Source organism: Polypterus senegalus, chromosome 17 (assembly GCF_016835505.1).
Source record: "Polypterus senegalus isolate Bchr_013 chromosome 17, ASM1683550v1, whole genome shotgun sequence".
Classification (NCBI taxonomy): Eukaryota; Metazoa; Chordata; class Cladistia; order Polypteriformes; family Polypteridae; genus Polypterus; species Polypterus senegalus.
Window position 1 is genome coordinate 97,608,502 of NC_053170.1, and position 11,756 is coordinate 97,620,257.

Genomic DNA, 11,756 nt, shown 5'->3' on the forward strand with positions numbered 1-11,756 from the left:
TACAATGAATATGTATTTTTATTATGGATTTTAAGCAGTATTTATTTTTCAGTTAATGCCAGAATAGAAATGAATGAGCCAGATAACATTTTAGAGTTTTGGAATGTAGGCTTAATTGTGCTCAAAACCAGCTTGCACTGTCAGATGCCTACCCAATGTACCTTATTAAGTTATCCTAATGAAATGGGCACACAATGTGCTTATGTTTTTAAGCATAATTGTCAGGCCTCTCATGCTGCTTAATTTTAAAAAGTGAACTCAAAAAAACACCACCAAGGATCAGAGACAGGAAGTACAACCACATATGTTTGCCCTTGAATCACTGCACTGGTTCTCACTTAAGAAAAGAGACAATTTTAAAATGCTTCTTTTAACATATATTCAGAATCAGTAAACACATTGATATCCTTCTCAGGACAAGATGAGAGAACTGGGAAAAGCAAGGCATTCTGTTCACTTTGAGGTTCATAGCACAGAGGGGTACATTAGCTAATGTGGCCGAGTGGGTGGGGCCAGAGTGTTTTTTTTTAAATAAAAATAAAAAAATCTGAAACTCTACAAATTTGCATTTTTTGTTTTTTTAAGTCATGTATGGCTCATACACCATACAAACGCCATCATTCCCTTTAGCCAATATCCACTCACCTCAAAAGCACTGCAACAAAATGCCCACCAGGCTAACTGAGCAGACGAACTTACAGACGATACATGATGCACAAACATAAGAAACGAAAAGGGACATACCAAAAAATTTCTCAGTTGCCATCTCCTTGGCAGTCAGGTCCCCGTGAATATCACACAGACTGCATATTAACCCTCGGACCTCTTGACTTTCTGTGAAGGATTCAAGCACATTCACACAAGATTGCGCCTCAGCATCTGTGTCAGGTTCGTTGTCTTCCATCTCGTTCAGGGCCATTGTATACCTCAGGAAGCAATGCTATGTAATTGAAAAGAAAAGAGCCAAAGTAAGTTGAAAAGAAGAAGAATGCATTTATTGTCATTGTAACATAATTACAACGAAATCACAAGCGTCTCACCAACTGGATATGAACAAGCAAAAACAACACTACATCTCGTGAAACACAACCAATGGTACAACACAGTCCTGAGGACCCACACTGTGGCTTCACTTATTCTGCCTTTAGAAAAGCACAGCAGTATGTTTTTTACATTTATAAGACATCTCTATTTATATAAAATCCAACAACTGTCTGCTTTTCACAAGAGAAGTACTTAACGGATTCAGATCGGGTTTTTTTCCATAATTTGCTGGAACATTCCAGTTGATTTTACAACCGCACTAAGAATCATAGTTAGCTTGCAGTACTGATTTATTTGTGCAAATCCGACAGAGACACAGCGGGCCGAGGGGCCCTCCTCACTCACTCACTCGCCGCAGTGTGTACCGTTACCTCCGCTTAGCTAGCAAACGAGAGAACGACTTAACGAATTCAGATTGTGTTTTTTTTCCATAATTTGCTGGAACATTCCAGTTGATTTTGCAACTGTACTAAGAATCATAGTTAGCTTGCGGTACCGATTTATTTGTGCAAATCCGACAGAGACACAGCGGGCCGAGGGGGGGGCCCTCCTCACTCACTCACTCGCCGCAGTGTGTACCTTTACCTCCGCTTAGCTAGCGAACGAGAGAACGACTTAACGGGTTCAGATTGTGGTTTGTTTTTCTGTACTTTGCTTGAGCATTCCAGTTGTTTTTGCGACTTCTCTCATCGCGCTACAAATCATAGTTCACTGGCAGGAGCGATATATTTGCGCTAATCCAAGACAGAGGCTGCGGGCCGAAGGGAGGGGGAAGTGTGACGTCAGGAGTGGGGAGACGGTCTAACTCTGCGTTTTGGGGTGTGCCATGCCTCCGCTTAGCTGCGATACCTTTTTGTTTATTGATCCTGTTTTTGTAATATTACACGGGTGGAGCCGCAGGGGACAGCTAGTTTAGAAGTAGTTCCTAGTTTTGCTATAAACGCTTACCTCTCGTATTGCTGTCCTATTGTTTTATGGTTTTGTGCAGTTTGCACCCTTCATTATATCCTAATAATGTTAATTAAAACAAACAGAATCTGACAGCCAGGTAAACAACACTGAATGATGATAGGCCACAATAACTTTAGCGTCAGACCCACTAATTAGCAGATAATAAATTAAACAATCAGAACACCTGGAAAAGCAGAATGAAAATCAGGCTAAAATTGTTAAAAGTTGTTTTTTTTTTAAAAAAAACTATCCCCTTATAAGTGCTTAGTACATTTTAATAAAAATTTACCAAAATAACAGCTCACTTCATTGGGGTAGGAGTTTAATTAAAAACAGAAGCTGGTTGGAATAAAAACCTGCAGCCACAGGAGGTCCCCAGGACTGAGCTTGGGAAGCCCTGCTATAACACATAATACAAGCAAGAAAAAAAAGACTAACATTTTATGTAAAAATATAGTTAAGAAGAAATAAGATAATAATGAAACCAGTAGTTATACATTAAAATAATACCATTCCACTGGGGAGTAGCTACAGGAGAGCAGCAGCAGTATGTACGAGTCTATTTCCCAGCACTAGACTTAATAACTATTATAAACTGCCTTAATTTGCTTATTTTTTGCTCAGTGGATTTGTGGCCGGGCGGCACGGTGGTGTAGTGGTTAGCACTGCTGCCTCGCAGTTAGGAGACCCGGGTTCGCTTCCCAGGTCCTCCCTGCGTGGAGTTTGCATGTTCTCCCTGTTCTCTCTGTCTGCATGGGTTTCCTCCCACAGTCCAAAGACATGCCAGTTAGATGGATTGGCAATTCTAAATTGGCCCTGGTGTGTGCTTGGTGTGTGGGTGTGTTTGTGTGTGTCCTGCGGTGGGTTGGCACCCTGCCCAGGATTGGTTCCTGTGTTGGCTGGGATTGGTTCCAGCAGACCCCCGTGACCCTGTGTTCGGATTCAGCGGGTTGGAAAATGGTTGGTTGGGTTGGATTTGTGGCCACTGCAAAGACACTGTTTCTGAATCTATCAGTCTGTACTGTTAAAAACCTGCAACACCAACCAGAGGCCAACAGTTCAAACAGGTCGTAACCAGGGTGTGAAGGATCCTTAATGGTGTTTGTGGCTCTGGTGAGATAGCAGGAGTGGGCAACATCTTCCAGGGAGGGCAGACAACAACCTGCGATTTTTGGTGCTGCATTTATGACTCTCTGAGGGGCCTTCTCGTCTGCGGCCATGTATCCAGCGTACCATACCGTGATGCAGTACACCAGGATGCTCTCCATGGTTGCACAATAAAAAGCCACACATAGTTTTTGCTCCAAGTCGGTTTTCCTTGGAAGTGCACTCTCCGTTGTGTTTTTTTTTACTTTATCATATACGAAGTGTTGGGAAAGTATTGTAATCGTCCAAAGATTCGATGTTGACATTTTGATGAATCTCGACATTTTATCATATACGAAGTGTAGGGAAAGTAATGGAATCCTCCAAAAATATGACGTTGGGATTTTGACAAATCTAGATGTTTTAGACCTCCCTGACATTCTCAAACACAAAATATTGGGAAAGTATTGGAATCCTCCAAAAATGACATTTTGAGAGTTTGATGAATTGACGTTTTAGACCAGCCTGACTTTCTTGAAAGAATTGTAATCGTCCAAAGGTTCGATTTGGAGATTTTGATGAATTTCAATGTTTTCGACCTCCCCGCGTTCCGAAAATACCATTTTTAGAATTATATCTGTGTGTAAACGTGATAACTTGAGTACGCTTTCACTTCGGTCAACCAAATTTTGCGTACAAAATGTACATTTTTATCAACTTTTGGGCTCTTTCCGTTAACTGGAAGTGGTACTTTACCTTTTATTCATGCAGCTGCAAAGTCCGATTTATTCAACTTTACTTTTACAACAATTGTTCAACATATTCATTTTATTTGATTAGTTGTTGCGTTCTTTAATCTACATAATATAAAAATAAAAATTGTCTTGCGGTTTTACTCCTCAAATTTCCATCCCCATATCTGAGCTATGAGAGTCTAGGGGAGACCACTCCCGACCATTGCTGTGGGGTCCTCAGACCCGGAGAGGCTCTCCCAATAATTTGAAGGTTGCCACCCATTCCACGTGGTCTCCGCTGACGTATAGAGGAACTGATTCTGTGCTGTGCTTTCTTAGCACAGGCGAAATCACAACAAACACACGCAAAATAAAGATGATCACGTTAGAAATGGACATGCGCCTGGTCGACTTGGGAGTGCATTTGCTTGGCCAGTCTTGTGAAGAAATTTCTTCTTCAGAAATCTGCATTTATGACAACTTTTTAAATGTTAGCCTTATCATTTTAATTAACATTTTCCCGTGAAAGAGGGAAGAACTGAATGCATGTTACTAATTGACAAAGGTTAAAAAAGGATTAATGGTTAACATATACACCTCTGATTCAATTACTCTGTTAAGAAATTAGTTTATGTAGAAACCTAATAAAACTGAAAAAAACAGAAACGACTTCACACCTGCAGTGAGGACGGCAGTGGCAGTGATGTCGCCTGCACAGTGACAGTTACTCGTTCATCTCTTTTTGAGTTTGCTTGTTCTGAAAAGCGTAAACCCTCCGTGGCAATGTCTCGTAGTAGCACAGAACTCAAAAAGCTAAATAAAATTTAGAAGGGCGAGTGGCAGGCTGGCAGGCAGGGCCGCCATCACACAGCAAACAAACCCAAGAAAACTGGCAGAGGGAGCGATGACAAGTGCACCGAACAGATTTATGAGTTAAACATCATAGCAGCGATGTTAAAAGCGACGGAAAGGAATTGCAAACACGTTCACGTATATTAACCGCAATGCGTAAAGAAATGTCGGTCCTGAATTTAAAATAAGCCTGCTTGTTCCACAATGACAAGGAGAAAACGAAAAATGTGGTTTTATTGGAACACGCAGAGAATAACGACTGCAATCATTTATATTTATTAACAAATAACTTTTATACACACCTGTCAGACGAAACCAAAGAAACCCGAACGCCTTCGGCAGGCACCGGTCCAGAGTAAAACACAGAAAACTGCGCATGCGTTAGACGCTGACAACGAGGCGCGAAGAGGGACACGCGGGACGGCGGGAGGCGGGCAGGTGCGCGCCAATCAGACGGGAATGAGAAACACTGTGGTGGGCTTGGTTTGTTTTTTTTTTCCTTCGAGGAGCCCGCACTTTTCATTTCCTACGGTAACGTTGGTCTGATGAGCGAGTTTTGTCAGCGGTAAGGAACATAAATGATCAATAGTCATAATGCTTTCAGAAAAGTTTGCAAATTTGTTAAAAATTGAAGGTGAAATTTCTAAAATGTATTTATGTAAGTGGTGGTGCAGTTGGTAGCGCTGCTGCCTCGCAGTTAGGAGACCTGAGTTTGCTTCCCGGGTCCTTCCTGCGTGAAGTTTGCACGTTCTCCCCGTGTCTGCGTGGGTTTCCTCCCACAGTCCAAAGGCATGCCGGTTAGGTGGATTGGCGATCCTAAATTGTGCTTGGTGTGTGTCCTGCAGTGGGTTGGCACCCTGTCCAGGATTGGTTCCTGCCTTGTGGCCTGTGTTGGCTGGGATTGGCTCCAGCAGACCCCCGTGACCCTGTGGTTGGCTTTAGCGGGTTGGAAAATGGATGGATATTTATGTAAGTATACAGACCCCTTGCTGTGATGTTCAAAATTGGGCTCAGCTGCAGCCTGTTTGCTGTAATACCCCTTGTGATGTGTGTAGAACTGCACCTGTGGCAAAATGTATTGACCTTTACATCATTTAGAAAGACACACACGTACCTGGGTATAGAACAGGAGTTTCCAACCTTTTTTCCCCCTGCCAGCTATTTTTACAAAATGAAAATGGCCGAGAGTTACTCGAGTTTTCTAATGTTTATTATCATAGCTTATTTATAGCTTTCTAATTAAGCAGGATTCTGGGAAAAAAATTCCTGCATTTATTTCTAGTAGGATTGACTACTGCAATGTGGTGTTCACTGGCTGTTCAAACTGTTCTCTATACAGCCTCCAGTTAATCCAAAATGCTAATGCAAGAATTATTACAAGAACAAGAAAATAAGAACACTTAACTCCAATTCTTAAATCTTTACACTGGCTCCCGGTTAAGTTTAGGGCAGATTTCAAAATCCTTCTTTTAACATATAAAGCATTAAATGGCCAAGGTCTGGCTTACTGGTCTGAACTTATCATGACTTACAAACCTGAGCGCACATTAAGATCTCAGGATGCCGGTCTGCTTATGACTCCAAGGATTCATAAAATAACAACAGGAGGTTGAGCTTTTAGTTACAGGACCCCCTAAACTGTGGAGTGGTCTGCCTGCTACAATAAGAGATGCGCCTTCACTCTCAGCTTTTAAGTCCTGGCTGAAGACTCACTACTTCAGTTTAGCACACCCTGACTAGAGCTGCTGATGAACTGTGCAGACCGCATCTCTGTTGTCAGTCATTAGCACTAAAACATAAGTAACATGATAGTTAGAATTTGTTACTACCGCTCACCTATTCTGCTTTTCTTCTCGGTACTCAAATGTGGCACCTGCCAAGTTGTTGTGCCTGCTTATGGTAAAGTCATCTCTGATGGAGGATTACAGGAATCATGGAAATGAGGGGTCTTTTCATCGGATTGGCTGGCCCAGCACTGTTTCAGCTGTGGAATGGTCAAATGGGGGAGACAGCTTGATGGATGAGGTCTCCAGGACTCTCTGAACAAATCCAAATCATATTATGGGATATCATCTACTGTTAAATTCTGCACCATACTTCTAAAAGTTTTATTTTTATACTGTATTGAGGATTTGTTCTGTTCTGAGTATTGTATTGTATTGACCCCCTTCTTTTTGACACCCACCCTACCCGGTAAGGGGTCTCTCTTTGAACTGCCTTTCCCAAGGTTTCTTCCATTTTTTCTTGAGAGTTTTTTCTTGTCTTCTTAGAGAGTCAAGCTTGTGGGCTGTCAAGAGGCAACCCCATTTCGGCACTCCTTGTGTGATTTTGGCCTATGCAAAAATAAATTGTATTGTATTTCAACCCAAACAAACTGAATAAGCTTGTTGTGCCTGAACATTTACAAAATATCGGTATCCACAACTCACATTTTGCATTAAAACATCACAAACAAAATATTTAGTTCACCTGCAAGTGCATTTTGTACGTCTGTATGCATTTTCTAGTGTATCTCACACTATTGAATTAAAACATGAATGCTGTCAAAACAAAGCAATGCAATTCCAAATACACCGATATGACGTATTCATTTGTCACATGTCACTTTATTCACAGGTCCAGTCGCATGTGTGATGTGTTTTTTAGTTAGTCAGATGACTGGCACTGAGGTGTCTGGTGGAGTGAAGCCCCCTTAGGTTCACTCTGATGGAGTCATTTCAATGTTCGTCTCTCAGTCTTTGATTTCATGACATTCATGTCAGACCCACAGAGGTATGGAGACCCCAACAAAGCAGACATTTTCAGAGCTGCTTGGTGAAGATGCTTCTAGTTATCTGGCTCTACTAAGCTCCACAAATGCTGAGGAGACTTTAACTGGTCATTATTTTGAAGGTTTACTAATATATAATATACAAAATCCAATGTCTGTCTGTCTGTCTCTGTCTGTCCGCTTTTCATGAGAGAACTACTTAAAGGATTTAGACCGGGTTTTTTCCTATAAGTTGCTTGAACATTCCGGTTGATTTTGCAACTTCTCTCATTTCGCTATGTATTATAGTTCCTTTGCGGCACCGATTAATTTTTATGCGAAACCAAGAGAGACGCAGCAGGCCGGGAGGCCTTCCTCATCCTCACTCACTCGCCAGCTTCGGGGCATGGTCTTTAACTCCGCTTAGCTAGCGAATGAGAGAATTCAACTTTGTTTAATATTTAAAATAAAGTGTTACTTAGGTCTTGATGAGTTTGAGTCTGGATATTCTCTTAAGTGTCTGCCACATTGAAAAAGACAGATTGCAATTCAGATTGTGGATCGTGATTTTATGTGCTAAAAGGATCGTGATATGATTTTTTGGAAAGATCGCCCACCCCTAATTTGACTAATCAAGTTTTCAAATTTATATAGGATTCATTAACCCTTTGGCGAGCTACCTGTAGCTCGCGAGCGACGTGTTGGAGACCCCTGGAGAAGGATCCACAATTCGCAGTGCATGTCAGGACAAAAACCAAGCCATGAAGTCCAAGGAACTCTCAATAGACCTCTGTGATAATATTGTGGTGATGCACAGGTCAGGGAAAGGGCATAAAACCATTCCTAAAGCTTAGAGTGTTCCAGGAAGCACAGTAGCCTCAATAAATATGAACTGGAAGAAGGCTGAGACCACCAACTTCACTTTTCCTAGACTTGGCTATCTTTGCCAAACTTAGTAACTGGGCAAAAAGGGCTTTGGTCAGGGAGGTGACTAAGGACACATTAGTCTTTCTAATTGAGCTTCTGAAGTCCTCTGCTAAGATGGGAGAACCTGTTGGAAGGATGACCTTCTCAGCAGCGCTCCATCAGTCAAGTGTATACGACTGCCCACTTTAGAGTTTGCCAAATGGCAGTTAGCGGACTCCGACAACACGAGGAAAAAGAGACAAAAATAGAACTCTTTAAGCAGAACTCCAAGCACTGCCACCACCTTCATAATACCATTCCTACAATGAAGCATGGCGGTGGCAGCATCATGGAACAGGGGTGCATGGGTAGGGAGACAGGGAAGGATGAATGCAGCCAAATACATAGAAGAAAACCTGCTCAGGAGCGCCTTGTCTTTGACGGTATGCTTCAGGTCAACCGTCACCCCAGTCTGAGGTGGCGTGCACTCTTGACCAGGACTAGGCTTGAGTCACTAAACCAGGCCAACATGGTAGCGGCCACCACTGCATTTTCCTAGTGAACAGCACGCTAGCCCAGTCCACTTTGACAGTAAGACTGGCCAGTTTGATGAGCAGCACTGAGAGGAAACGTCAAAAACAGGCAGCACTCTCTGTGTTAGACCAGACCAATTGGGCAACCCATGCATCAGATTAAAATAAACATGAGGTCTACGTTTATTACTTAGATTTCAACCCATGTAGTTTAGAATTAAATCTACAACTCAAGTACTAGTCCATTAGCGTGGACAAGTGTGTTCGGCCTCCTCTGACTTACATTCACAAACCGTTTACTTCACCATCTTCTCTACACTCTAGAGATTGCAGTGTGTGTGTGAAAATCTCAAGAAGGCAACTGTTTGCGACGCTAGAAACCACCATGGCCAATGTCCATTAGGATCATGTGTATTGCCCAATTAAATGCAGCAACTAATCCTTTTGACACGAGTTCACATGCTGTACTGTATATACGAAGGTTTGCAGGGACAGGCTATTTATATGATCAAGCAGGTGGACCTAACAAAGTTGCCGGATTTTGCTTCTATAAATTCTTGGTACTTTCTATAGACTGCATTTCTTTATTTGTCAAAATAAGCCTGACTGGTTAAGTCAGGGGTGGGCAATGTCGGTCCAGGAGAGCCAAAGTGGCTGCAGGTTTTCATTCCAACCCAGTTGCTTAATTAGAAACCAATCCTTGCCAATCTCAGACCTTATTTAATTTTTATGGCTTGTTAGTCTCCACAATGTAAGGTTCTCATATCCTAGATTTTTTCCTTTACAAAGAAATCATGCAAATCATTTGAAGCCTAAAAACTTAGAATTTTCAGTCGGGAAGATTTTTCTATTACAGTATAATCCCTCTTAACTGGCCACCTCGGGACTGGACCTATGGCTGGTTGCCATTTTGGCTGGTTAATCCGACACATACCTATACTTCCTTAGAAGGCTGGCGTCCTTCAACATCTGCAATAAGATGCCGCAGATGTTCTATCAGACAAATGTGGCGAGCTCCCTCTTCTACGCGGTGGTGTGCTGGGGAGGCAGCATAAAGATGAAGGACGCCTCACACCTGGACAAACTGGTGAGGAAGGCAGGCTCTATTGTAGGCACAGAGATGGACAGTTTGACATCTGTGGCAGAGCGACGGGCGCTGAGCAGACTCCTGTCAATCATGGAGAATCCACTGCATCCACTGAACAGGATCATCTCCAGACAGAGGAGCAGCTTCAGTGACAGACTGCTGTCACCATCCTGCTCCACTGACAGACTGAGGAGACCCCACACTATGCGACTCAGGGGGGTAAACGTTAACGTTATGCAAACTTATTGTCTGTTATACCTGCATTGTTATCACTCTTTAATTTAATATTGTTCTTCATCAGTATGCCGCTGCTGGAGTATGGGAACTTCCCCTTGGGATTAATAAAGTATCTATTTTCATGTAGAAAGATATTTCTAAGGTATGTACTGTACCTCTTCGAAGTTCCTGAAGAAACCGTATCCACAGCTCAAGTCAAAAAGGCCAGTTTTTAAATAAATAAATCGCGGCTTAACAAGTATGTGTGGCCAATCAGTTCCTGGGGAATTCGTGATGCGGGCGATCCTAGCTTAAGTGCACAGATGAGTGGTCGTCCGCATCCGTAATTATTCCCGGGAACTGCTAATTGCCACATCTGATCCACGTCCCCGTGATAAATAGAAGCTTGAGGCAGCTAGGGGGAGAACAGGAAAGAACGGGAGGTTAATGGAGAAGGAAGCAGGTAGAGGAAAGCCGGTGCAGGAGAGCGAGCAAGCGAGAGTAGATTCGATGGAGCAAAGGCAGGCAGCTGGGAGGTGAGCCCCTGCAGAGGAGCGTTTGGCGGACACTCGGTGGGGCTGAAGAAAGCGGTCACTCCAGCCGAGCGATCACGGAGCTGGAGTGACCGGTATTGAAGATGACTGGCCATCGAACTGCAGCGGCAGTCGTGGAGGCTTTGGGCTGGTTTAGCTCCAGCGTGAGCGCCCTGGACACTAGGGAAACAACCCAAGTCTCGGTCCGGATGGAGCCCGACGTAGCCAGGGATCGGAGGGCTAGTGGACCAGTATGGAAGGCAGCTGCACCTGCAGGTAGGGAGACTCCCCTGTTGTGAAGCCCGATGGGAGAAGCAGGGGAGCTGCCCGATAGAAAGAAGGAGGCACCATAATTTGGATGTGAAGCCATTGTTTTAACCTTGTCTGCATTGTTTTTAAAGGACTTGTTTTTTTACTAATGGATTTTAACCTCCACTAATTCATTCGTTTTAAGGGATTATTTATTTAAAGAAGACTTTTCATACACTTAACTTTATTTAATTTGAACACCGTTTTTGTTGTTTGCTGGTTTTAAAATACCTCTCACCTTCCAGGAAAGAAGGAAGTGCATACATAATAATAATTCTTTATATTATTACTAATTTTATTTTAACAGGCCAGTTAATGTGAGGTCAGTTAAGAGGGATTGTACTCTAAGTGTTTTATTAAATCAAACAGCGCATAATGAACACACACAGCTGTAAACTGGAACAAGCGAGATGGAGAACTGCTGGCTGCTTTGTCGTCATTTACATTTTATTGCTAATAAGGTGCCATCAAAACACAGAATTCATCTGTTTAAGATTAAAATGAGCAATTAAGGGTGGGGAACCTGAACAAGCGAGACCACTAAAATGAAGCATCAAAATGTCACTTGAGCAATAAGGGCTTCATCAACAATAATTGACATCTCACTAAGAAACAACAACCTGCAGCCACTGCGGCCCTCCAGGACCAACACTGCCCACCCCAGCGTTCAGTCAAAGGACATCCCACCATCCAAGGAAAAGCTGAGGAGAGTGCATGCGATTAGAAGGAATCCAAATAAAGCCAAGAATGACCCAA

The 11,756-nt window shown here is 42.8% G+C and overlaps 1 protein-coding gene across 1 annotated transcript in view; it reads right to left on the reverse strand.

Annotated features, from left to right (window-relative positions):
• Positions 1-5,048, reverse strand: part of tbcd (tubulin folding cofactor D) — a 117,722-nt gene extending 112,674 nt beyond the window's left edge. The window contains exons 1-2 of the mRNA XM_039740291.1: positions 4,970-5,048; positions 745-940 (exon numbers count right to left, since the gene is read on the reverse strand). Coding sequence (XP_039596225.1) covers positions 745-919 — 175 coding nt within the window. The 5' untranslated portion in view covers positions 920-940; positions 4,970-5,048. The remainder of the gene's footprint in view (positions 1-744; positions 941-4,969) is intronic.
• Positions 5,049-11,756: the final 6,708 nt, after the last annotated feature.